The sequence below is a fragment of the Pyrus communis genome, chromosome 6, assembly GCF_041283825.1.
Source record: "Pyrus communis isolate YQ-2024b chromosome 6, ASM4128382v1, whole genome shotgun sequence".
In the NCBI taxonomy this organism is placed as follows: domain Eukaryota; kingdom Viridiplantae; phylum Streptophyta; class Magnoliopsida; order Rosales; family Rosaceae; genus Pyrus; species Pyrus communis.
In genome coordinates this window covers 24,721,930-24,748,413 of record NC_142570.1, presented here as the reverse complement: position 1 = coordinate 24,748,413, position 26,484 = coordinate 24,721,930, and the positions used below count along the sequence as shown (strand labels likewise).

The 26,484-nt window shown below is 36.7% G+C and overlaps 4 protein-coding genes across 6 annotated transcripts; 3 read left to right on the top strand and 1 right to left on the bottom strand.

The window, feature by feature from the left end:
* Positions 1 to 1,047: 1,047 nt before the first annotated feature.
* LOC137711228 (uncharacterized) lies at positions 1,048 to 1,833 on the bottom strand. Its single transcript, XM_088695228.1, has 2 exons — positions 1,588 to 1,833; positions 1,048 to 1,383 (listed from the first exon to the last, which is right to left on the bottom strand). Exons 1-2 carry the CDS (start codon positions 1,831 to 1,833, stop codon positions 1,048 to 1,050), a joined length of 582 nt encoding a protein of 193 aa, XP_088551354.1.
* Positions 1,834 to 3,709: 1,876 nt separating this feature from the next.
* On the top strand, positions 3,710 to 7,920 carry LOC137711367 (uncharacterized). Of its 3 annotated transcripts, none has more exons than XM_088696135.1 (12): positions 3,710 to 3,933; positions 4,071 to 4,149; positions 4,263 to 4,360; positions 4,482 to 4,530; positions 4,906 to 5,022; positions 5,225 to 5,500; positions 5,660 to 6,039; positions 6,225 to 6,324; positions 6,634 to 6,687; positions 6,780 to 6,866; positions 7,278 to 7,406; positions 7,490 to 7,920. In XM_088696135.1, the coding sequence occupies exons 3-12, from the start codon at positions 4,353 to 4,355 to the stop codon at positions 7,790 to 7,792; spliced, it is 1,503 nt and encodes a 500-aa protein (XP_088552261.1). In that variant the 5' UTR covers positions 3,710 to 3,933; positions 4,071 to 4,149; positions 4,263 to 4,352; the 3' UTR covers positions 7,793 to 7,920. The 3 variants fall into 3 exon arrangements, with proteins under 3 accessions (XP_088552261.1, XP_068306698.1, XP_088552262.1); XM_068450597.2 differs by having other exon boundaries at positions 3,782 to 3,933; positions 4,266 to 4,360; XM_088696136.1 differs by lacking the exon at positions 6,634 to 6,687 and having other exon boundaries at positions 3,782 to 3,933.
* Positions 7,921 to 8,587: 667 nt separating this feature from the next.
* Positions 8,588 to 10,373, top strand: LOC137711229 (AP-1 complex subunit sigma-1-like). Its single transcript, XM_088695154.1, has 7 exons — positions 8,588 to 8,674; positions 8,828 to 8,914; positions 9,107 to 9,198; positions 9,288 to 9,396; positions 9,479 to 9,514; positions 9,643 to 9,729; positions 10,123 to 10,373. The coding sequence occupies exons 1-7, from the start codon at positions 8,672 to 8,674 to the stop codon at positions 10,192 to 10,194; spliced, it is 486 nt and encodes a 161-aa protein (XP_088551280.1). The 5' UTR covers positions 8,588 to 8,671; the 3' UTR covers positions 10,195 to 10,373.
* Positions 10,374 to 17,286: 6,913 nt separating this feature from the next.
* LOC137710632 (Tetratricopeptide repeat (TPR)-like superfamily protein) lies at positions 17,287 to 26,468 on the top strand. Its single transcript, XM_068449707.2, has 20 exons — positions 17,287 to 17,648; positions 17,735 to 17,818; positions 17,991 to 18,410; positions 18,517 to 18,567; positions 18,875 to 18,967; positions 19,377 to 19,517; positions 19,593 to 19,673; positions 19,874 to 20,121; positions 20,199 to 20,370; positions 20,746 to 20,861; positions 20,967 to 21,024; positions 21,320 to 21,385; positions 21,529 to 21,741; positions 22,202 to 22,253; positions 22,512 to 22,885; positions 22,984 to 23,078; positions 23,397 to 23,636; positions 23,996 to 24,639; positions 24,988 to 25,191; positions 25,936 to 26,468. Exons 1-20 carry the CDS (start codon positions 17,637 to 17,639, stop codon positions 26,112 to 26,114), a joined length of 3,543 nt encoding a protein of 1,180 aa, XP_068305808.2. The 5' UTR covers positions 17,287 to 17,636; the 3' UTR covers positions 26,115 to 26,468.
* Positions 26,469 to 26,484: the final 16 nt, after the last annotated feature.

The window sequence follows — 26,484 nt, the reverse complement described above, 5'->3', positions numbered from 1 at the left end:
TGCCCAATGTCATGCAGTAATCATCAAAGGTTTGAGACGTAAATTCACCAGTGTTATCGAGTCGAATTGACTTAATGGGATAATCTGGGAAATGTGTTCGCAACTTGATTATCTGAGCAAGAAGTCTCGCAAAAGCTACATTCCGAGTAGATAAAAGACAAACATGTGACCATCGGGTAAATCCATCAACCAAAACCATAAAATATTGAAATGGTCCACAAGATGGTTGAATATATCCATAAATATCCCTTTGAATTCTTTGCAAAAATGATGGGGATTCAGCATCAACCTTTAGTTGTGATCGTCTAATTACTAATTTCCCTTGAGAAAAAGCCTTGCAATGGTTATCATTTGAGATAGCAATGTCTCTGCTCAATAATGGATGTCCATTAGAGCTGGTAATGATCATACGTATCATGGTGGATCCTGGATGACCCAAACGGTCATGCCAAAGCATGTAATCTTTTGAATCAAAGAACTTCTGGTTCATGACATCATATGATTCAATTGTCCTTATGTATGTATAATACAATCCACTCGACAAACCACGCAACTTCTCCGATATACGCTTCTGGGTGTCATTGGAGGTAATGTATAAATACTCCACATTTTCTGCACTTTTCGTTTCAATGTGGTATCCATTTAAACGTACGTCTTTGAAACTTAACAAATTTCGAGTAGATCGAGTAGCATACCATGCATTCTATATGGACAATATTGTTCCATTTGGTAACATAATCTGGGCTTTCCCTGAGCCTTCAATTACATCTGATTGACCTAATATTGTTGTTACCCTTACTTTTGTAAGCATCAAGCTTGAGAAATACTTTCGATCACGAAGTATTGTATATGTGGTTGCGCTGTTTGCAACACAAATATCTCTGCCATTTCTCATGTTTTGAGAATAACCATAGCTTTTATCCATACTTTTTAAGTAAAAGGGATCACGGTTAAAAACAACTTAGAAAGTTAAATGCCTCTTTTATTGAAATGCGAGTTTTTAAACTACAAGTTCAGAATAATAAAAGTACATCAAATATAAATGATTCAATCAGACTGATACACTTCATTCCCCCTTTCCACAATGAAGTCTGAGACATCTAGGTGAGTTGTGTTCAACTGTCCTGATAAGTCAGACATTGGATCAGGTATATCCATTAGTCTAGCCTGGTCGAGGAAATTAGTCTTGACACTCTTCTCCTTGAGTGAGGCTTGATATAGATCCATCAGATGTTTTGGGGTATGATAGGTACGCGCCCAATGCCCATCGCCACCACATCTATGACAGGCTCCATCAGAGTTTCTAGGAGCATTGTTTATACGAGCTTTGCCTTTGTGGCAATTTCCATTTTTAAAGCTCAGGCCTGAATTTTTCCTTGGAATCTGGTTGTGAAACTAACCACCATGATTCTTGCCTTTCCTGTTCCACCAGCCTAGCTTATGGCCACGTCCTCGTTTATGATTATCGCCACCAGAGGATGTGGTGTTCACTTCGAGGGAAGCAACATTCACTTCTGGGAATGGTGCAGATCCAGTAGGTCGGGACTGATGATTTTTCATCAGGATCTCATTGCTTTGTTCAACTACCAAGAGCACAAATATCAGCTGGTTGTATTCAGTGAAGCATCGCGCTCTATACTGTTGCTGCAGGAGCACATTAGAGGCATGAAATGTGTTGAAAGTCTTTTCCAGCATATCTTCCTCGGTAATGGTATCCCCATAGAGCTTCATCTGAGAGGTAATTCTGAACAACGCAGAATTGTACTCAGCCACTGACTTGAAATCCTGGATCCTTAGGTGAGTCCATGCATAGCGAGCCCTTGGAAGATTCATCGTTGCATGGTGATTGTATTTGTTTCTCAATGCCTTCTAGAGAGCTAACGGATCTTCAACTGTTAAGTACTCGTTTTTTAGTCCCTCATCAAGATGGCGACGAATAAAGACATGGTATTCGCCCGATCTTCAGAGGATGAGTTGTTTTCTTCCCTAATGGTATTTTCAAGATTCCCTGCTTCCAAATGGATCTTGGTATCCAGTACCCAGGTAAGGTAATTCTTCCCAGTAATGTCCAGGGCAGCAAAATCAAGTTTTGCCAAGTTCGCCATTTTCTTTTCTTTCTAAAAGAAAAATGAGATGCGTAAGAACTTGTAATAATATGTATTCCTAGAGGAATATAGTGTTAGAACTTCTAGTTCTTACAAATTTTTCATTTTGATCTTCAGGCCAAAAATGCTAAGCACTCGAAACTTCAGGCTCGAGATTTTCATGATTAATGAGAAGGGCGACTGTACCGCACCATTCTCATCGAAACAAGCATAGGATGGGCGATTATTCCGCACCACTTGAACAGCAGAAAAATTGTAATATGTAGAGCAAGATATAATCGATTTAAATATGTAAAGCAAGGTGGATGATTATACTACACCACCTAAAATTGTAGTAAAATTAAATTTGTAGCTCAAGATGGGCGATTGTACTGCACCATCTTTGATCGCAAAGAAAATTAAATTTGCAGTTCAAGATGGGCGATTATACCACACCATCTTTGATTACAGTAAAATTAACATAAATAAACACTGGGTTAGAAACGAGGAACTACACCAAACAAGAAATCAAAGATATAAGTAACTGTTAAATTTAGAACGAGAAGCAGGCATGGTACTAGCAATTCATCGTGAGGGTGCATCACGCAGATGAAGCAGAAGAAGAAGAAAAACAGGAAAAACCTTAAAGGAAGCATTTTTTTTTTTCTTCTTTCTACGGTGAAGGGAGATGTGAACTATTTAAGGTTAGAGAGTCGTGCTGATAACATGTTATAAATAGACAAAAGTTAGAGAGATAACCTTTCTAAGAACAGGAGCGAAGCAGGTGAAAAATATCACACTATGACTTTAGTAGCTATAACACAAAAAAGGATGGTAGATAAAGAGAGGGATGGATACTGATATTATTTTTCTTGCTTTCTTTTGCAGTGCATTTGATAACAGATGAAGTGCTCTATTTATAGAGCGACTCACGTAACTACAATCATCAAAATACAATGATGATACTTTTGAAAGTATCAAACACTATTACTCACTATTACTAAGTCTTTGGGCATTCTTTTGAATGCATTCACCCACTAATTCTATAACATAATTGACCAAAAAAAATCATTTTTTTTCCTTCTCCAATAGGGAGACAATTCTATATGATCACAGTTGCTAAGATGAATAATGTTCCTTTAAGAAATGGTAAGAAGGATGTCATCCGATTTATACAATAATTAAGGTGGTTTGACTCGAAATTAGAATGCATTTGATAGGATTGGAACAATTGGTGAAGTAATGGAATGAGAAATGAGCATGCGAACTGCGAGAGTTTAATAAGAGCAACATACGACGATGGACTGATGCTCCACCTAAATCAATCATCATAACTAGTACTTAATTGTGTCGGTCTTCTTTTCACCTTTATTTTCTGTTTTGTTATTTTCTGTTTTGTTTTGTTATTAGCATACTTAATTAGTGTTAATCATTATCTTTTAGAGAGTTGATCGTGAATCATAATATTGGTATGTGAGACCAAGAAAAGGAATCATGATTCATTATTGTCTGCTGTTTTGGAATGCCCTCCTCCTCCGGTCTCTCTCATCTGCCTGCCTGCGTGGGCTGTCCAGGGTCCCACGTCTCATTTCATATTAATTAATTAGCTATTAATGTATTTGTTTACTTGACTGACTTATGAGCTAGATCCCAACCCCCGCCATATCTTGTGGTGGATCATCTGCCTTCATTTCATTGCATCATCTATTTCTAGTTAATTAATTAATAAGTTAATTGACTCATTATTTTATAATCAATTTTATCCTCACCCCGTGGAGGAGTTGAAGGTTTAGTTGTCTACTCTTCTCTGCTCCTCTCTACGCATCTCATGATTCATCTCTCGTGCAATGTCAGCTTCTTGACCCCTTTTTTCGTTTCTTCTTCTTCTTCATATATATATATATATATATATATATATATATATATCTCTCTCTCTCTCTCTCTCTCTTTATATACATATGAATACATATATTTCTGGAAATACAGGTGCTTGCTTACTTTCTTGAGTTTGAAGTGTCCAGCACTTGACAGACAGACAAAAGCCGACTAGACTAGACTATACTAGGTAAATGAACCATTCTACATTTATTTAATTAATTGTCTCGCTCCTTAATTTGTTGTCTTGTTTTTGTTTCTCAAATGCTAATTGCCTCTCTGATATTGTTACTGTGGTGGTAGGAGGAGGAGGAGGAGGAGGAGGAGGAGTGCGATAGTGTATCTGCATTAAGAGAGGGAGACAGAGAACTTGTTCCTCCCATCCCATATGATATGAAGAGGTAAATTTAATTAAATTTAAATTAATTTAATTTTGCAAGATTGGATTGAGATTAATGAGCAACTCGTTCTTTTCTTTTCTGATATTAATGAATGATGAATGTTGGCCTGGTTAAATTGCAGCGCTACTTCTGACGAGATTAATGGACTCCTCTCCTTGTTTAACCCTGTTGTAAGTCTTACATTACAAATCTTAATTTGTTAATTCCCGCTAGTTTTTCTCTCTCATTTTCTTTCACCTGATGCATCAGCATTGCTCCTGATCCACCATCCATTATTCATTCATTTGTTCGTTCATTCTAAATTTGTTTCAATTTCGGCCAATAAATTTGGAATTTACCACTTAATTTCATGAGTTGAAGCTTTATTTCTCGATTTCGTCGTCGAATTCTATGGATTCAGCATAACATGTTGAGGATATTGAAGAGACTTGAAGATTGTATATATCGCTCAATATACACACTAGCTAACTAGGTATTCATGGTTGATCTCATCCTCTAGTCTAGACCAACATTCACACATGCTTTGTATCTATCTTTTGACACAGACTGCACAGTTGGATAGGATTTCGCGTGATCAGGCTTCCCTTTGCTGGGATTCTGACAAGGCGCTGGGTTCTAGTTCCATCAACTCTTTTGCTTCCCTTGCATCTCCAACACCAAAGGTTTGTTTCTTGTATTCTACCATTCACTTTAGTAGTTTCACTGTAGTGATTCTTACTATCCCCCCATTCCCAAAAACTCTTCCACACACCTTTTAGATTTTCTTACATTCGGTAATACCTCACCTTTTTTTTTTTAATTATTGAAAAAAAAATTGCTTTAGTTTGTTTCAATTTTTAATTTGGCATTTGGGCTCTACAACAGTCTTGTACAGAGCTGAAGGAGGAGATTGACACACTTGAGCTTGAAATTATGCATTTAGAGCGTCATCTTCTTTCACTGTATCGAACAGCTTTTCAAGGATGTTCTTTGCCAGGTACTCCAGAAAGCCATTTACAATTTAAAACAGGACGTTCCAAATTGGAGCTGCAAATGCACAGAGATGAATTGACCTATCATGATCAAACTTCCCCCGCATATCGCCAGGCTAGCTCAGATAATCAAAGTAGTGCGACTGGCATAAAAGCACCATCTAAAAAGGTGAATAACTAAATGAATTTGTTTATTAACATTAAAATTCCTCATTGCAGGGCTAAAGGGGTTTTTACAATATTGTGCCGACTTTTATTTTCTGCTCAGTTTCTAGAGAAAGCAATTCGAGCTATGATTTGTCTATAACTAGAGTTTATGCATTTGTAGGACAGCAAAATTGCTAATTCTCGTCATCGCAGCCTAGCGGATCATCTTGGTGATTCTCTTAATGATAGTACCCTTAATACTCCGGATAGACTTTCTGAAGATATTGTGAGATGCATCTCTTCTATATACTGCAAACTCGCCAATCCCCAAAACCATGCACGCCTGTCAGCTTCTCCTACTTCATCCTTATCCTCCTCAAGTATATTTTCTTCTAAGAATCCTTGTGATAGTTGGAGTCCACATTGCAATGAGGAAGCTACAATGCATCCTCAAGGGTTGAAAGAAAAAAGTGGACCTTGTGCTACAATGACCAAAGTTTCAAAGATATGTTTAGATGAAGACAGCTTCAATTGTGCTGCTATGATGCTGCAAAATTTCAGGTTATGCACATTGAACATCAATCTGATAAATATAAGTTTAGATTTTATTTTCCCCCTTGGTAAAACTACATCTGTTAACTACATGATTATATCATGTGTCTTACCCTTTTTCTGGTTGATATTTCAAAAATTCCGTAGATATGTGAGATTTTTTTGAGTTTGACATGCTTGAATGCTCTATATAGGTCATTGGTTCGAAGTCTAGAGAAGGTTGACGTCCTGAAGATGAAACGTGAGCAGAAGCTTGTGTTCTGGATTAACATTCACAATGCCTTGGTGATGCATGTATGGCTTCTAAACCATAATTTTTAATCCTTTACGATCTTTCTTTCTCTTCACAGTAAAACTTTAGGTTCATAGTCAAAACTTTACTCTGAAAGTTATTTGTTCTATATGCTTATGATTATGGAAATATGGGATGTTCCAGTAACAGTATGATTACTTTTCTAAGACATTGATGTATAATACGTTAAGAAAATCATTTGTATTTTTTTAACTCTTTCAGAGAAATTGCAAACGGATGAATATTGCCAAAAGATATTTGTCATAGAAGTAAATGCATGTCTAATGGGGTTTATGACATAATCTTTGCAGGCATACCTGGCATATGGAACTCATAATCGTGCGAAAAGTAGTTCAATTTTAAATGTACGTAAAAGTGCATCCTATAGACTATTGTTTAAATGTTATTTGGAACTCACCCATATGGACACTTGTGTCCTTTACAATCCTATTTTCAGGCAGCGTATAATATAGGTGGACATAGCATAAATGCGTATATCATTCAGACCTCCATCTTAGGAATCCGAGCACACCGCTCAGCACCGGTATGTGTACTTTTCTCTTATACCTTATTAAACCTCGTATGGTCTTTAGGACTCTACATATCCTGCAAGCCAACCATGTAATTTTGTGACAAGATTAGGCCTATGAGCTTTAGGAATATTAGGCGTTCTTCTGCAATGCCATTGTGAACAATGGCCCAAGAAACTCAGCTGTGCTGCGTATTCTGCATCATCTGACTCTAATTTGATGCCTAGAAACTCAGAATATGTGGACTAACCGTCATAATGTTAACCTCAGAGTATGTGCAAAATGGCTCATAGTATGCTGAGCAACCATCATTTGAAGCTAATTTGATGCATACCCAGCATTCACAATGTTCATTGCATACCTTTTATATTAGTATTATATGTTGTGCTCATTGTAAAGCCTTTCTTCATACTATGTGAATGCAGTGGCGACAAACATTGTTTCATTCAGGAAAGAAGTTGAAGGCGGGGAGCATTAGACATGTATACGCATTAGAATACCCTGAGCCTCTAGTCCATTTTGCTCTATGTTCAGGGGCATACTCTGACCCAGCGGTAACAATTTCTTCTTTCTATAACTATTTTTAGTTTACCTGTTTCTAGCTTTGTCTGAAACGGTGCCACTTTACTGGATGTAGGTTCGAGCATACACAGCGAAGAGCGTATTTCAGGATCTGAAACTTGCTCAAACAGATTTCATTCGAGCTGGTGTCTCATGCAAGGAGACAAAAGTTTTCCTCCCTAAAATACTTGACTACTATGCAAAAGACATGTCGCTGGGTACTGTAGGCCTCTTGGAGGAAATAAATGATTGTCTTTCGGATACTCAAAAGAAAGCTATCAGAAGCTGCATGCAAGGAAAGCTTGACAATTACATACATTGGCTACCTCAGAGTTCAACCTTTCGGTACGTGGTCCATGAGGATGTAACCAATGTATAAATAACTTTGTAATTATTCAACTCGAAGTTGTGTTTCTTTGTCATAGGAGCCAAATAAAGGGCAAGTGTTAATCATCTGTACAGGCAGAGTTGGACTGATGAAATTAAAGTAGAAAATATTCAACTGAATTGCTTTGTTCCAAATGTAAGTTAACCAGGAATGGTTGTTATGTCATGGATAGCTAGCTTTCTGGATTTTGTGCAAAAACCAGGAACGTACCATCTCCAACCCTCGAAAGAATGTCGCCTTCCTCAGATGGCTGGGAACTGGGGACGAGGGAGGGAGTTGTGGTTCCTCCGGTTGACTTGAAAGAAGAAGTTAATTGGAATGGTGAATTATGCTGTCTCTCTGTTAAAACAAAAACATCAAGGATTTAAATTGAACACAAAAAGAAAATAAAAAAAACTAAACACAAATTTTGTAATATGTGACGCTAAAAATTTGTTTTTCTTTCACTGTATTTACAGGAGGGATTTTTAGGTCTCAAGCGGTTTTTCAACAGGCGCTTGCCACTGCGAATTTGAAAACCCATGAGTCCGTCCATTTGGAAATTATGATTAATTAGTGTAAATCATTCGCAGGGTTCAAATAAAATACCTCTAATCCAGTATTTAAAAAATAAACCAAAAATCCTCTAATCCTTTTACTTTGGTAGAAAGACAAGTGCCAAGTGGTGGTGTAACCATGTTCCGTTGAATGGGTTGTCTTTGAACCCAAATTTGTAGCACAACGACCACTCCTTTTGTTGCGTTACTCCGAGTGAGTTTAAAAATGAGATGACATCTCTCTCGTATATTTTATTCAAGAATTTAAAATTGTAATAATTAAGAAGATATCCAATCATCCAAAAGCATCAATAGCTCAATTTCATCTGCAATAATGGTAATTTCTATCTTCATTTATGTTAATTGAATCAACATCTCAAAAAATTTCATTGGTACGCTGCGCATGATCAGATGTAGAGCTTTGGGTATTAATAATTGCAATGAAATTAATATTGTTTGTTGGCGCATGATGGCATGCATGCATATGCAGATTCATTTCGTGATTCTTGTTAGCCGACAAGGAAAAGTGAGGCTGACCAAATGGTTTTCAACCTATCCCCAGAAGGAACGATCTAAGGTAATAAGTTTTCAATCCTCCACTTTCGATTATAAACGGTATTTTACACTAACATACACTAACAAAATGAAGAAGAATTTAAACTCAGAATGCAATGAATCAGTAAGAAAGATTCTAATTCGTTCATTTTGTGATTGCACGATAAATTTGTAATTAACTTTTTCTCCTATTAAAAAAAAAAAAAAAAAAAAGGTAATGCGGGAACTGAGTGGCATAATACTGAATCGGGGTCCCAAGTTGTGCAACTTTGTGGAGTGGAGGGGATTCAAAGTTGTTTACAAAAGGTAAAGGTACAAAAACTGGCTACTCACGGTTCATACGTTGAAGATGCATAACAATTGATGTTTAATTAGTGGTTTATTATTGTGTTCAGATACGCGAGCCTCTATTTCTGCATGTGTGTTGATGAGGATGACAACGAATTGGAAATTCTTGAAATAATTCACCATTACGTTGAGATACTCGATCGCTATTTCGGCAGCGTAAGTAGTGAGCTTTCATTAATTCTTCAATTTTAATCCCTCTTGCAATTGTTATATAAGATCTGCTTTCTTGTGTAAATAGGTTTGTGAATTGGACTTGATTTTTAACTTCCACAAGGTATCATTATTTTCTGTGTATTATATTCTTCTCCATTGCACGATAGTAACTAGTATATAGTATATTCCTTTCAATATTTATGTATTTTTAAAATTTTAATGGAAGTTAGGTGGCATGTATATTTGCAGGCCTACTTTATATTGGACGAGCTTCTACTTGCAGGGGAGCTTCAAGAGTCGAGCAAGAGAACGGTCGGACGCATGATAGCTACACATGTATGCTATTTATTATGGAGGAGGTTTTCTTCCATTCTAATCTCTCTCCTCCTTTATTTTCTTTTATTTGAACAGTTACGATTAAACCATGTCAACAACTTATATTGATTTTTTTAATTTTTTATTTATAGACAATAAAACAAAAAACAAAGTGTGAAAGAAAGGTAGGGAAGATGATAGAAATAGAAGGGGAGAGAGAGAATCCTACTTCATTTATTATATTCGAAGATGTAGTACAAAACTGCATAGACTCTCTAATACAATTGAATCCCATGTATAATACAATAAGAGAGTGTGTATTAGTTATGTTATCAAATTTGTGTGTCTATATACTATTACTAGCTTGCATTATGGATTAGAATATCTCTAACGAGGATTTGAATTTCATAACAGGATCGATTTGTGGAGGCTGCTAAAGAGGAGGCCAGTTCCATAGGCACTTTGATCGCACAAGTTCGCATGTAGGAGGGATTTATATGAAATGGTCAAAATGGAACTAATATTGACACTTTAAGAATTTAATTGTGCTTTACAAACTTTTTAAATTTAAAAAGAAAAATATCTTATAAAGAATGCATAATTAGATTTTTGAAACGGCAACAACAATTTTCAATATATATACATTAATTGGATATTCAGAAGTACTCTTACCTTGCATAATATTCCTTTGCCTAATCAAAAATGTTTGACACATCCAAATGTTTAATTTATCTTCCACGATCGAGAGCATTCGTATTTGAAGTTCAACGATATGCAATGTTTATATTGAAGCATTCAAAATTTATGATAAATCCCACAATAAAATGCCCCAACTTGGTATGGCCCTAAAGATGCGGCAATTGATTGTAATAATGCCGACCAAAATATTTAGCATTGTAAACTTAAACAACGATAATGTTAAGCTTCAGTTAATAACAAATTCTACTAACTTTCACATTACTCTAACATAATGAGTAATAAAGTAATAATTTAAACAATTGCTTAATCGAATCCCAATTTGATTCTTAAGCATCAAAATGAATTATGGTAAAATTAGATTTTACTCTTGCAGTTCAATTGGTTCCAAATACAAAAGTGAATAATCACCATCTGGGAAGTTTAGTACTGAATTATCGTGCCCTTGTGCATTAAAGGTGGTCTTGTTAAATTCGTCATATCTATCGTGAAAAGAATTTTGTTACTGATGATTTGGCTCGCTTTGGGTTGTCATGCAATTTGGATCCAGTCTTTTTTGAGCAAGCTTCTCTTTCTTGTCATTGGTTGCTAGTTGCAAATATAGACGGAGTCTCGTAGCCTCATGATATTCTTATGTGATCTTTTTTTTCTTTCGGGGTTATGCCTTGTTGTTAAAAAAAAAAAAAAATTATATATATATATATATATATAACTTCAACAGGGACATAAACCAACCGGCAAAACAAAGCCAAAATTGTTTGCTCTCGCTTATCTATACCAAACTCATTATTAACAAACAATACAAGTTCCAACCATCTTATTCATCAAACATAATAAATAACATGATCATCCCTCAACCAATTGCTTAAATAAAAATCTTTAAAAAAAATCTATAAGCAACACTATGAAGGATTATATTACAATTTCACCAACAACCTTATCAAATAAAAAACGATTTTAAACATCATAAGAATTATAATTCAAATCTAGCCAACTTAAATACTCTTATACTTATTCTCACATTCGAAAACTTGATTCCCCCACTTGGGGATCAGTTGAAGGTATTGCAATGATAGTGCATATTCACATTTTAAAATAAACAAATCGCACACTAGTATGCATCCAGTTTATGCATGTATAGTCTCAATCAATTCAGAAAAAAATTTCTCACATAAAAACCATAATCTTTAAAAACTTTAAAAACTAAAATACAATACGTCATGAATACGACAATAAAAATATATAATTTTAGACATATTTTAACACAAAAACATCGAAATATTCAAGTTCATTCTAATTCATTGTCTCAATTAGAGGCAAGCTCTTTGTTTGTTTGTTTTTTTTTTTTTTTTTATCAAAGAGGCAAGCTCTCTGTATTCATCAACTTTCAAGTAAATTTTTATTTCCTATTAATTTTCTCCTTTAATTTCTCATTTGAAAGTGTAACTATATCTTAAAAGTCAAATACTTGTATCCGGTGAGTATACAAAATTATCGCACTTGATAACGTATCAAATACGAGATACGCTATCAAACTAAAGTATCCGTGCTTCATTGATGTAGACTGTAATAGATTGAACAATAATGATTGGTTTGGTTTGGGTTTAAAGGTGTTTCAATTATTTCAGTCCTATAAAGTAAAAAAGAATGAATGGTGTGGCTCTACTTGATTTTTTTTTTTTTTTTTGTAACAACCGATTTTATTCACATTAAGGAGAGAGGTGGACTTAACCTCACAATAAACTAGTAATAATGTGGTTCAAAATTTGCATTTGACGAAAATCGAACCTAAAACACCTCACTTACTAATAAAGAGAAATACCACTAAACCGTAGTACTAAGTGATGATTCAACTTAATTATTAACAACTCCAAAACACGTACATTTCAATCATGATTTGCTCAACCACGCGGTTTGATTTATCTCGGATGACCAAATTTTTTTGGTCCATTATCATAATCAATCTTAATTCAATTCACTAATAAAGCAGCACCGCAAATTTATCCAATTTTTTTTTTTTCTTAGGTCCACTCTTTGGGGAGATAATTGTCCATGCAATTGGGCAATTGGAAATTAGTACCTTAGTGAATAGTAATCGCCCGATGGTATCTTCAGCTCTAAAAATAAATAGGTTTTTTAGCTAAATATACCAATTGTCACATTCCGGCCCGGGGTCCACCACATCCCCAGCCCACTCTACCACTGTAGCATTATATTGTCCGCTTTGGGCCCCGGCCACGTCTTCACAGTTTTGTTTCTGAGAACTCACACGAGAACTTCCCAGTGGGTCACCCATCATGGGAATGCTCTCGCGCACTACTCGCTTAACTTCAGAGTTCCTATGGAACCCAAAGCCAGTGAGCTCCCAAAAGGCCTCGTGCTAGATAGGGATAAGAATATACATATAAGGATCACAGGATCCACTCCCTTGGGTGATGTGGAATGTTACAATCCACCCCCCTTAGGGGCCCGACGTCCTCGTCGGCACACCACGGGCAGAGTTAGGCTCTGATACCAAATTGTCACATCCCGGCCCCGGGTCCACCACATCCCGGGCCCGCTCCACCGCTGTAGCACGATATTGTCAGCTTTGGGCCCCGACCACGCTCTCACGGTTTTGTTTCTGGGAACTCACACGAAAATTTCTCAGTGGCTCACCCATCATCGAAGTGCTCTCGCGCGCTACTCGCTTAACTTCAGAGTTCCCATGGAACCCGAAGCTAGTGAGCTTCCAAAAGGCCTCGTACTAGGTAGGGATGAGAATATACATATAAGGATCACATGATCCACTTCCCTGGGCAATGTGGGATGTTACATCAATGGTCAAACGTTTTTTGGACATAATCAATGAAATATTTAAAATAATTATGAATAGATCAATGAAGCACACCACATAAGTTTAAGCTAGTTACAAAATAGTTATTATACTATTCTCTCTTTACTTTATTCCTTTCTTCATCTCCTCATCTTTCTCATCCTTATCTAGTCTATTCTAGGGGTGTGTGGATAACATACTTTTTTTTACTTCTCACACGTCCCTTGTTGATTTATGTCTCTTGATCTTCTTCGATTTATCCGATCCGACGGTCAAAAATTAGAAGGATATGTGAGAAGTATAAAAATGTGTGTGAATATCACACCCCCTATTCTAACTTGGCTTTTCCTCCATTCTCTCTCTCCACTCTCTCCTGTCCTTCTCTTTTCTCTTCTTTCCATCTTTCTCTCTAATTCTACCTCCAACATATTATTCACTCTCTTCATGCAACCTAAATCTTCTTAGATTTAATTAGGCAATTAGCAACATCACTAGTAGCTGTTATTTTCTTTGTTTCATCTGCAAATTTTGGAGTCATGGGAATTGTTGCTTCTGAGATTCCAATGCCATTGCTTCAAACTTAATGAGCCTTCATGTATGTAGATTTAAACGGTTTAGCAGATACAATATCCAAGCGAACATATTTTTTATATCTGTAATTTTGCATTCCTCATTGCACGTCTCTTTGTCAGTTAGCAAGGTTCAGTTGTGGTCGGATGTATTCAAATTTTTGTTCTATTGGACTGGCTCCTTCCCAGTTAATCAAATAATTGAATATACATATATTTGGAGACAACAAAAGGTCCTAGGTGGCTCATACCTCGCCAACGGCTTAGTCGATCAACAACTATGACATCATGGTTGACACGATTCTTTCCAGAACCATCAATGAAGTTCACGAGATCATAAAGCAGATGGTAGCGATTGGGTTCGGGAAGGAGTGGTTGCAAGTGTACATAAGCTTCTAGAGAATCAGGAAATGAACACTGCAAAGGAGTGTCTAAATCCAAATGATAAAAACAGGAGTCGTGCAAGGTGTGAAGCATAGGAGGTGTGTGAATGATGGAAAAAAAAAACCATGGAACGCACAATGCAACGCAGTGTCTAAATCCAAATGTAAAAAAAGAACCAGGAAATGAAAATTTTGTTGCAGTATATGGATCCAAATGTAAAAACTGAATAAGGAAAATGGCATTGCGTTGCCTGAATCCAAATGTTAAAAAAAAAAAAAAAAAAAAAAAGTTGTGCAAGGTGTGAAGTGTATGAGGCATGTGAGGGATGGAAAAACAAACTAGAAAATAGACATTGCAACACAGAGGCTGAATCCATATGTAAAGAGTAGAACCAGGAAACGGACACTGCATTGAAGTGTCTGAATTCAAATAAAAGACCAAAGATTCATGCAAGGTGGAAAGCGTAGGAGATGTGTAAGTGATGGAAAATATATATCCACAAGAAGTATTTGTCAGTTTGCCCCCTAAACTTGTATAGAGCTGCCAATTTCCCTTTGAACTTTAAATTTAGCTAATTACCCCCTAAAATTTTATTAGCCAATTTCCCCCTAACGTTATATTTTTAAATTTGTCATCCAATTTTCATCCATCTAATTTTCTATTCTTTTTCCCCCCATACATTTGTCATGCGCTGTCCGCATGATCAAAATGGATGGAATTTGGATAAAAATTTCAAAATCTAGTGTTAGCAGGGAAATTGGCTATTTATAAAAGTTCAGGGGGGTGTTGGCTAAAATTAAAGGTCAAGGGAGAAATTGGCTAATTATAAAAGTTTAGGGGGTTAATCAGCTAACATTAAAGTTCAGAGGGGAAATTAAAAGGTCTATACAAGTTCTGGGGGCAAATGGACAAATATGCTTAATTAGAAAATGGACATTGTAACGCAACGTCTGAATCCAAATGTAAAAAATAGAAACAAGAAATGGACACTGCGTTGAAATGTATGGATATGTTTTAACCTATTCCAAAATAAAAGGGGTGTCAGTTGAAGTGGATGTTAGCTGTAGTGGCATATTTTGTAATTTTTATTTTTTTAAATGCATTTAAGTATCACAATACATGATTGATCTCTTTATAATTAACATAACTGTTGTCACTTAGTACTACGGTCTAGTGATATTCCTCTTCACTTGTAAGTGAGAGGTCTTAAGTTCGATTCTCGCCAAAGGCGAATTTGAACCACATTATTGCTAACTCATTGTGAGACTAAGTCCACACCCTTTCCATTAGTGTAGATAATATCGTTTGTTCAAAAATAATAATTGACCTTTTCCATTAGTGTAGATAATATCATTTTTTCAAAAATAATAATTAACAGAAACTATTGTTAATATTCAAACTTTTGATTGATTTTATACAAAACCACTCAAAATAAATCACCGAGATTAAAAATTTATGTAAAAAATAAAAATAAAAATATTATAATATTATTATATAATCTTCATTTTTTTTAAAGTAATCCTCTCTAGAAACCTCCCATTTCTATCTCATCGTCATCTCTGCCCATCATTTTCTCCCCCGCCTCTATTTTCCCACACCAAACCAACCACAAAAATTTTAATCACCCAATTCATCCACAGGACGCTAATGCAGGATAGAACCAAGGGTATCGAGGAGATGGAGATAGATAACCTAGGATTCGCTCAACTATGGGCAACAGAGCTCGCTTATGTTGCTAATCGTGGATTTGTTCACACGACCAAGCCAAATGCTTGATTAAGGAAGAAGAAATTACTTGCTTCAATTGCACAAAGCAAAATATATTTTAATTCATTCAAGTCTAACCCAAAGGCCTTTGATACATCAATATTTAAAGGAACTCAAGACAAGGGAACATAAATATACTACAACTTCCTAAGAAACTCTCTAAAAATGACTTAACAAGTTCCTATGTCATTAAAATACACAACCTATTATTCCAATGCATACTAGTGGTCTTCAAATTGTTTTCTTCAAGGTCTGCCTCTCGCATCAGAAGCCTTGCATCCCCATCTACTACTCTTCAGAGAATAAAGAGTTTGCTCAAGATCATCCTCTTAAGCATGAGGAATCGTGTAGCAGCTCGTCGTCTTCAGTTGGAAAGAATAACGACTCGTCTGATGGGTCTTTGGAAGGGGATGAATTTGACGTCGTATTTGAATTTCCAAAGCTTAGGTCGTCTTCAGTTGGAAGGAAGGTCGTTAGAAGGGGAGAAATCCGACGTCGAAAAAATATTTAACGTGTTACGTTAGCCTGATGTCAAATTCATCGAGGCGCTAAGGCAGGTGGGAATGGGCTAAGCCCTTGGTTCGTGGTTGTTGGCCTCACATGATAGCTCGACTGATATGTATGGCTAAAGGAACGAGGATCCTCTCCGAATCCTCTTTGTGAGGATTCCGAAGATCCTCCAATCACATTCATTTATCGTATATTGTGCGATAAAAAATTATTGTAAATTTTTTAATTAAAAATTAAATATAAACAGTATCTAACGAAAACTGACCATACGATGAACGATGAACGAATGTGATTGGAGTATCATTGGAATTCTAACAAAGATGAGTAGGAGATGATCCTCATTCGGGCTAGAGCTCATTTTGTTGGTTTTGGTGGACATAATCATCCAAATTTCCCTTTCAATTGGATAGAGTGGAAATGCTCTTAGAGCATGTTTAATTCACAGTAAAGAAAATAATAAGATGCTGTTTAATAATACGGTCTGATTACATTTTTTTTTCATTTATGTTTGAACTTCGAGAATAATAAGCTTTAACCAATTTATTTCTATTGTATCAAAAATAAAAGAGTCGGAATCCTTATTTTTATATGTGTTTTAATAAAATTTTGCAATTCTCCAATTTGTTTATATGTAATTAACGCGTGCGAAAATTAAAAGCTTACTTATTATATTTTAGTAAAAGGAAAAGTAATGAAAATGACTTGAAAACTTTGAGTTTTAATTTAAAGGACAAGAAAATGTTGTAACTAAATAGTACTAAAAGTGACTTTTTAAAATAAAAATATCATTTTCGTTAAAAATAAATAGTAGCAGGATGTTTGATTAAAATTTCTTTTAGTAATCAGAAGTCGTATTAACATGCCCTTAACGCAGCACCTCCAAATTATCCAAACGAAAGGGTTTGAGAAGACACCACCGACCGGCTGGGTACGAGACTGTATGTGCAATTGAGAGAGAGAAACAAAATACTTGAACCGAAAATCAGCACAGCAGTAGAAGGAAGCAAAGTCTCAAGGAAAAGAATCCACAGTAGTGAGTAGTCACTAGTTCGTTCGGACTGATTCTGTCCAGTTCCAGTATCACTTTTAGTCCCGTCGCCGGAGCCGACGCGAGTGACTGACTGTGTAGGGTTAAAAGATCATCGACGGACGAAATTCCTTCCAAGACTTTCCTAAATCTAAATGCAATGCAACACACGGTCTCTCTCTCTCTCTTTCTATGCAAATTTAAATTTATTTACTGAAAAAGGAAAAGGAAAATTGAGTGAAATTGGTTGTTGTCCAGGACCCAGAAAAGGAAGGGAAGCTCCGACGGTTGCAGGAGAGCGTAGAGGCCCATCCAGATGACCCCTCCCTTCGCTTCCAACTGGTTCGTAATCATCCCTCCAATTCACTAATTAATTTGCTCTTTATTTTCAAAAATTGGCTGATGTGATTTCTCTCCTCTTCTATTTATTATTTAATTCTAATATGTAAATCACTAGATATGAATTTGGCATTTTCGATTGATACTTGAATAATGAATAATGGAAACATGTTAGGGAGTATTGTTGTGGAAAGAGTGGGATGACAAGGAGAAAGCGGCAGAGCAGTTCCTAGTCGCCGCGAAATTGAAGCCTGAGATTGAAAAGGGAGGGGCATTCACATATCTAGGGCTTTATTACGCGGGTCTTGGCTCCGAGTCCCACACCCAGAGAGCTCTCAAGTGTTTCCAAAAAGCTGTCTCTCTCAATCCTGATGACTCCCTTTCTGGGGAAGCCTTGTGTGATTTGTTGGACCAACAAGGAAAGGAGAGCTTGGAGGTGGCCGTGTGCCGGGAGGCTTCCCAAAATTCACCCAGGGCCTTTTGGGCTTTTCAGAGACTGGGTTACTTGCAGCTCCATCAAAACAAATGCTCTGATGCTGTCCACAGTCTTCAACATGCCATTCGAGGCTATCCTACCTCCGCACATCTCTGGGAGGTACTTATTCATGCACATTTTGTTGTCATTGTTTATCTTTCTTTTGCTTCTGCTTCTAATATACTCAATACTCAGTTATCTCACCCTTCCCGAATTTTATTTGTAGGCTCTTGGCCTTGCGTACCAGCGACTAGGCAGGTTCACTGCTGCTTTAAAGGTGCTTTTCCCTTTATCTTTCCTTTTTCTTTACTTCTTAGGACTTGGGATCACGTATGTGTTTCTGGTGATGTTCTCTTCTTATGAGTTAGGACTTATTCTTGTTGTGTTAACTGATGTTTGAATAGACATCTACATTTGCAGCTCCTTTCATTATATCTATATTCACAAGCACAAAGAACCTTTTCACATTCTTCTTGGGCAAAACATTATGTGATGCTGTCTTCTAAATTTCAAATTGAAACTTTTCAAGCAATACTTCTCTTTTGAATATAATATTTATGATTGATATCATGACCATCTAACAGTCCTATGGAAGAGCCATCGAATTGGAGGGTACAAGAATATTTGCGTTGCTTGAAAGCGGAAACACCTTTTTGATGCTTGGTTCCTATAAAAAGGTCAGGTTCTGTTATGTCTATGTCGCTGCATTGATTCTCCAACCAATTTTTCCTCATTCGTTTATAATTTCATCAATGACAATGGTGTAACCTACATCTTTGCATTTAAGTTAGTTATTTAACACAGGTATAGTTGTTTTTGAGCCCTTACATCCTATGTTTTTTCTTTCTATCAAGAGCTGTTACATTTTTTTGGTCGACTTCTCCTCTCAGTAGTTTTATATATAATGGATTAAATTCTTAGTAGAGTTGTCCACGAGCAATTAGTTAGACTTGCAAGTGTAGTTATGCAATTTCCAACATATTATTTGCATCAAATAATATTATACTGGGTTCCTCCCTTTATGTTCAAAGTGCTATTTCTACGGAGATGAAAATAGTTTCCATTTGGTGGTGTTTCTCTGCAAAGGGAGTTGAGACATTTCAGCAAGCTTTAGAGATCTCCCCCAAAAGTGTCTCTGCACACTATGGGCTTGCTGCTGGGATGCTTGGTTTGGCCAAGGAATGCAATAATTTGGGAGCATATAGATGGGGAGCTACAGTGCTAGAGGTAAGCTGTCTTGAAGTTTATAAATATTACTATTTGTTGAAACGTTAGAAGATGAACTGTATGATTTGATTTCAGGAGGCATCTAGAGTTGCCTGGATGAGCACTCAATTAGCTGGAAATTTGTCATCTATTTGGAAACTGCATGGTGACATACAGGTATGATCACCGTCCCTGAAAAAAAAGTCTCATGGCAGATTGACTTATTGTCAATCTTTCATGTTACCTCAACTTCTACTTAAGTTTCTAGTGCTTAGAAACCTTGTTTCTAATTCATTGCCTGTCCACCTTTCTGTTTAAAACACCATAATTTGACCCAAACCAAAACTAATTTGAGATACGCTTTTCATCTTTTCTAGCTTACTTATGCAAAGTGTTATCCATGGATGGAGGAGGGAAATGGTTTAGAATTTGATATGGAATCTTTTGATAATTCCATCCTTTCATGGAAACGTACCTGCTGTTTGGCTGCGAAAACTGCCAGGTGCTCTTATCAACGAGCTTTACACTTGGCCCCATGGCAAGCTAATATGTATACTGACATTGCAGTAACTTCAGATCTCATAGACTCTTTAGACAACAGTTCTGGACATGACTTAAGTGCTTGGTATGATGTAGTATAATCTTTTAATCATCTTATTTAGCTGTTTATGGCTCTCTTAGTTTACCTTCTTTTTTTAACAGGCAGCAATCAGAGAAGATGGCTTTGGGAGCCTTGTTACTTGAGGGTGACAATTCTGAGTTTTGGGTAGCCTTGGGATGTTTGTCTGATCATAAAGCATTGAAACAACATGCTCTAATCAGGGGATTGCAATTGAATGTATCTCTAGCTGTTGCTTGGGCATACCTAGGGAAGGTACTGTCCATTTGTATTACTCAATTTTTTTTCTTTGTCCTATTAGTATTTTCTTGGACTTTTTGTATGGTTTCTCTTTTAATATTAATTTCTTACGGGGAAATTAGAAAACATAAGAATACTGAGAGTTTTCCATGCTCACTCATGGGGAATTCTGGATCTTTAATGTGGTTGCATTTGGTATATTTGCTGTCCTAGTTACTTGAATTAGACTAATCCTTACTTATCGACATTGTATTTATGAACTTCATTATCATGCCACTGGCTTGATCCATTATATAATTTGAAACATCCAGGAGGTAATAACGATGCTTGTTGGAAAGTTATAGCTTGCAGAATTTGCCTGCGGTGTCTGAGTTTTTGTTCTTTTTGCAGCTTTATAGAAAACAAGGTGAGAAACAATTTGCTAGACAATCATTTGATTGTGCCAGAAGTATAGATCCTTCACTTGCTTTACCATGGGCAGGCATGTCAGCTGATTTTCATGCTGGGTAAATTTTTTTTTGGGATTTGTAACTTTGGACCTGGCCCATAAAATATGTGATGTACGTGAAGTCATCTGTCAGCATTATTAACAGTTAGTTGTACTTTTACAGAGAGTCTGCAGTCGGAGAAGCTTACGAGAGCTGCTTACGAGCTGCACAGATATTGCCTGTAATTTTCTATCTCCTCGCCCTTGTTATGTTGTTTCATTGTGGTTTATATGGAAAAAAAATGTTTAATGTATTTATTTTTACTTTCCATTCCAACTGATGGTCTGTTCTAATTTAATATTGTTAGATTTTATGACCTCCTTTAAAGCAGGATCTGACTGCTTATTCTCTCTTTTCTTTCCAATTATTGATCTTTGCTTTCTTGTTTTTAACTTTGGAGCCTGTGCTCTTAATTTCATAAAGACTTGATCTATAATTCTCTATTTTTAATTTAATGTTTCTAACTTTCTATGCAGCTTGCCGAATTCCAAATTGGTCTTGCAAAGCTTGCTCTTGCTTCAGGGAATCTTTCATCTTCACAGGTTTAGTCATGCCTATGTGATAGTTGAGCAATCAGAGATTAGTATTATATGTTTTCTTTCGTCTCTTCTGTAAAAGGGCGAGGAAGAGACATCAAAGTCTCATTTAAGTTTTCTCATGGTAGTGCTGCTTATCACTGCCATAGGTCTTTGAAGCCATCAGGCAGGCCATGCAGCGTGCACCTCACTATCCTGAATGCCATAATTTGAACGGGCTAGTTTCTGAGGCACAATGCAATTATCAGTCTGCTGCCGTTTCTTATAGACTAGCACGCTGTGCAATCACCAATTTGTCAGGCAGTGACAGAAAGTTGCATATGACGGATATATCTGTCAATTTGGCCCGATCCCTTAGTAAGGTAACATATATGATGTCTTTTTAAGACCTGTTTCTGATCTGTAAGGGTATAATCTTACATTTAATGTGTATACACACTATACAATATACATGTAGGGAGCTGTTATTGGCACTGCTAAAAAGTAATATGCACTCCTTTATAAAAAGTTAAAAACATAGGGACAAAATTACAATGGAGGCATGCAGGATGACTTTTTTCTTTTTGAAGGGCTAATACATACATGTGTGTGTGTGTGGAGGCATGCAGGATGACTTTTTTCTTTTTGAAGTGCTAATACATACATATGTGTGTGTGTGTGTGTGTGTGTGTGGAGGCATGCAGGAAGACTTTTTTCTTTTTGAAGTGCTAATACATACATATGTGTGTGTGTGTGTGTGTGTGTGCGTGTGTGTGCGTGTGCGTGTGTGTGTGTGTGTGTATCATATGTATCTTATCTAAAAAATGCTCGTCTGTGATGTAGGCAGGGAATGCTCTAGATGCTTTGCACGAATGTGAAGATTTGAAGAAAGAAGGTTTGTGTGAATATAATGTATTAGTAGCTTGCTTTTATATCAAACAATCATTTTCTTACAATAGGAGATGCTTAACATTTTCTTTCTATTACTTGTTCCTTTTCTCCAAAGATATCTATAATTAACTGCTCAACAATTTAGAATTTGTACAAGCTGCCTTAAAAGAAGAGGGGAGGGGGATGTTTGTGATTATATATTGGAACCTTTGATATATTCTTCACTTTGCTGATTTTTTACTTGACATCTTTCATATTTAAGGGTTGCTCGACGTGGAAGGTTTGCAAATATATGCTTTCTCCTTGTGGCAACTTGGTGAGACTAACCTGGCTCTTTCTGTGGTAAGAAGTCTGGCTGTGAGCGTTTCTACAATGGAGCAAAAATCTGCAGCTGCCCCTGTTGTTTTTATCTGTAGACTCCTTTATTATATTTCTGGACTGGATTCAGCCATCAATAGCATTCTGAAGATGCCAAAGCAACTATTTCGGAGTTCGAAGATCAGTTTCATAGTATCTGCTATTCATGCTCTAGATCAAAGTAATCGTCTTCAGTCTATTGTGTCAAGCACCCGTGACTATCTTAAGTCTCATGAAGAGATAACTGGAATGCACTTTTTGATAGCACTTGGTAAACTAGTAAGTTTACTAGTCCAGTAACCTTTCGTGTTTGATTGGGGTTTGTTTATTTATGGAGTTTATATGAAAAATGATATTGTTGTGGTTTGGGTATGCAGGTAAAACATGGATCAGAATGCTGTCTTGGATATCAAAGCGGAGTTAATCACCTTAGGAAAGCTCTTCATATGTATCCTAACAGTAGCTTATTAAGGTAACTCCAATGATCAAGGTCTCATGGACAAATCCTGATTTCTGGATAACTTCTGACAGTGCCAGTAGGAACAGCTGAAAAGGATTAACCAATAGAATTAGAATGACAGTGAAACTGCAACTTGATGGACTGACAAAGAGATTTCATAGGTCAAAATAAAACCTTCTGTATTTTGACCTATGAAATCTCTTGTTATGGTTATCACAGACCTGCCATTTAGTTTCTAGAATGTTTTGGTTGTAACTTATGCTTCGTAGTGCATTGGTGCTAGTGATTTTTAGCCTTAAAACATTCTTCTGACGCACTTTCTTGGAACAGGAATTTTCTTGGTTATCTTTTGTTGTCCACTGAAGAATGGAATGATACCCACATTGCAACTAGGTGTTGCAACGTCGATACTATGAATCCAATTGAAGGTGGTTTAAAATCAGCATATGAAATTCTTGGTGCAGGAGCAGTTGCTTGCTATGCTGTTGGCACTTGCAATCCCAAGTTCTCTTACCCAACATGCACATACCAGTGCCTGAATGAACCTGGAACCATCCAGCAACTACAGAAGTATTGTAACTTATGCCTCTCTCTGAATTTGAACTCATTAGCCAAACCTAAAACTGTCATGGTTTATATAACTTCTAAGTAAAACCTATGTGCTTTTTGGATTTTAAAGATCAGTTTCTCCTCCAACTAAAAAGAGAAAAGAATTATAATTATTCCTTATCCCATTTAAGTGTTTTTGTTGGTTTATCCTTTCATAGTTTCCTTTGTGCTTGTTACTATTGGCTGCATAAGAAGATGATGAACTAGACAGGGTTTTCCTTCAAAAGAGTTTTGTTTCGTTTTGTGACGGAAAATATGGAATTGCTTGTTCTAAACTCTATACATAGGGCTTACAGCTTATACATGTTTTAAATCTGCAGATGTTTACGCAGAGAACCATGGAACCAGAACATAAGGTATTTGCTTGTTCTCAATTTACTGCAGAAGGCACGTGAAGAGAGATTTCCTTGCCATCTTTGTATTATACTTGAGCGGCTAATAACTGTAGCTCTTTCCGATGAATTTTATCATAATGATGACTCATCTTATGAATATAAGAAATTCCAGCTTCTACTTTGTGCTTCTGAGATCTGTTTGCAAGGTGGTAATTTGACTGGCTGTATCAACCATGCCACAAATGCTTCATCGATTATGCTCCCTGATGGCTATCTTTTCTTTGCACACTTGCTACTACTCCGTGCCTATGCCTCAGAAGGTAATATGGTAAACCTTCAAAAAGAGTATATAAGATGCTTGCAGCTCAAGACAGATCTTCATATTGGTTGGATATGTCTAAAACTCATGGAGTCTCGTTATGAAGTGCAAACTGACTTGGATATGTTAGAACTGAGCTTCAGAGAATGCCCAACAGAGTCAATGAATTCACGGAATATGTGGGGGGCTATATTCAGTCTGGTGAAAGGCTTGATTTGTTTATGGAACCAGGACATTGTTTCTGCAGAAGAGTTTCTTGCTCAAGCTTGTTCATTGGCGGGTGCTGAGTGCAGCCTCCTGCTTTGTCATGGTATGTGTACATTAGTAGATGGGATTTTTGGAGTTCTTTCTTTTCTTTTTCCTCTTGTAGGTCCTACTGATCATTAAATGTAAGATTTCAAGCTTTAGTTTAAGCTTGACATGACATGCTCCAACTGAATTAGATGACGTAAAATTGAATAGACTTGTTTTCCATTAACTAATAAATGTGTGAGGGTTTGTACTTCATATCACACATATTCTCTTAAGCAGGTGCTATGCGGACTTGATTCCTGATCATTCTCTATGTATGCCTGATTTTTTACAATAGCAAGATTGATAGATGTTGTGTGTGTGTGTGTGTATTTTCATTCAATAATTAAATCTTCGATGGGTCCAGGTGCCACCTGTATGGAGCTTTCCCGCCGGGGGTGTGCTTCACAGTTCTTATCACTTGCCATAAGGAGTCTTGTTAAAGCTCAAGAAGCTTCTCTCATTCCCTTACCAATTGTCTCAGCATTACTAGCGCAAGCAGTAGCAAGTCTTGGCTCAAAAGAGAAGTGGGAGAAGAACCTCCGTCTTGAATGGCCCACTTGGCCGCCAGGTATGAAATTATATGACATATCAGTGTTCATGTGTCCTGATGAATTATTGTTTTGTTTTTTTCAATCCATCTAGAAATAGATGACCAATTTAGCAACTTCCACACTTGCACATCAGTTGTCATGTTGAGTGTAATTTGGATTTGTTTGTCCTTTTCCTTAAATGTCTAGGTGGTACAATTATGAGAAAGCACTAAGGTCATCTCTAACCGAAAGGGCTAAACATAGCTCCGCCCAGAATTATAGCGTTGCAAAAAATTATTTTTAAATGAATAGTGTGAGGCCGTATTCATATACCATCTCCAACCGAAGAGGCTAAATGTAGCACCCTCAATAATTTATTAGTTTTAAGTTTATACTTTAAATTTATTGGTTAATTTAGTTAAACTACTGTTGAATGTTTTCAAATCTAGTCGTTGAATTTGAATTAATTATTGCAACTGAAGAGGTGGATCCTAAAAAAGGGGCTAAGAGGGGCTACATTTGGCCAACCTAATGCCCTTTTGGCCAAATAACAGCCTGGTGGGCTCCATAAAATTATAGGCTAGGCATCGGTTGGAGATGAGTTTTTGGGCAAATCATGTCATTTTCTGGCTTTTGGACCTTTAGCCCTCTCCATTGGAGATGGCCTAAGATTTTCTTAATGGCGTACCAGTTTCCCTCTGATTGGCTGCCTGCCTTTGTCTGTGATGTGTATTATTTGATGTATACTCCATGATGTGTCGATGTTTTTAAATCTTGTACAGAAATGAGGCCTGCTGAGCTGTTCTTCCAGATGCATTTGCTTGCAAAACAGTCAAAAGCTAGTCCACAATCTTCCAGTGTGGAGTTTTGCCAGAGTCCGCAAAGATGGGTTCTTCGAGCAATTCATACAAACCCTTCTTGTATGAGATATTGGACGGTTTTGCAGAAGTTTGTGGAATGAGTTGCAAAGGGCAGAGACAAGATATGCTTTTCGTATCCCGGACCATATATAGTACGCCTCCTACTGCAGTGTAACCTTGATATAAAATTTTAGTCAGCTAATCTATTCTCGGTTGCGTACCATATCGAGAGCCACCTGCATCCTGAGAGCTCTCTGGTTTTCCAACTAGGTAGATTATGCCACCATGCTTGCATGTAAATTATGGAAATTTTTGGTAGCTTGTCGCTACAAATTTAGGTTGATTCAGTCATACAGGAATGTCATACTGTTTCATAACATCTAATTAGATATAGAATTGTATGGACCTTGGATCATACTCTGGCTCTTGTAATATTATGGAATTCCGTTTGTGTTTGTTGTTTCTGCATCT

What these genes read in the sequence shown, in the direction of transcription:
- LOC137711228 (XM_088695228.1), bottom strand. Translation starts at nt 1,833, where the DNA reads ATGAATCTTCCAAGGGCTCGCTATGCATGGACTCACCTAAGGATCCAG. An exon ending in AGCTGATATTTGTGCTCTTG is followed by an intron (nt 1,384 to 1,587) that starts GTAGTTGAACAA and finishes TTTCACAACCAG; the next exon opens with ATTCCAAGGAAAAATTCAGG.
- LOC137711367 (XM_088696135.1), top strand. An exon ending in TTGCATCTCCAACACCAAAG is followed by an intron (nt 5,023 to 5,224) that starts GTTTGTTTCTTG and finishes GCTCTACAACAG; the next exon opens with TCTTGTACAGAGCTGAAGGA. An exon ending in ATGATGCTGCAAAATTTCAG is followed by an intron (nt 6,040 to 6,224) that starts GTTATGCACATT and finishes TGCTCTATATAG; the next exon opens with GTCATTGGTTCGAAGTCTAG.
- LOC137710632 (XM_068449707.2), top strand. An exon ending in TCAGCTGATTTTCATGCTGG is followed by an intron (nt 20,862 to 20,966) that starts GTAAATTTTTTT and finishes GTACTTTTACAG; the next exon opens with AGAGTCTGCAGTCGGAGAAG. An exon ending in GAGCTGCACAGATATTGCCT is followed by an intron (nt 21,025 to 21,319) that starts GTAATTTTCTAT and finishes CTTTCTATGCAG; the next exon opens with CTTGCCGAATTCCAAATTGG.
- LOC137711229 (XM_088695154.1), top strand. An exon ending in CCCAGAAGGAACGATCTAAG is followed by an intron (nt 8,915 to 9,106) that starts GTAATAAGTTTT and finishes AAAAAAAAAAAG; the next exon opens with GTAATGCGGGAACTGAGTGG. An exon ending in TCGATCGCTATTTCGGCAGC is followed by an intron (nt 9,397 to 9,478) that starts GTAAGTAGTGAG and finishes TTGTGTAAATAG; the next exon opens with GTTTGTGAATTGGACTTGAT.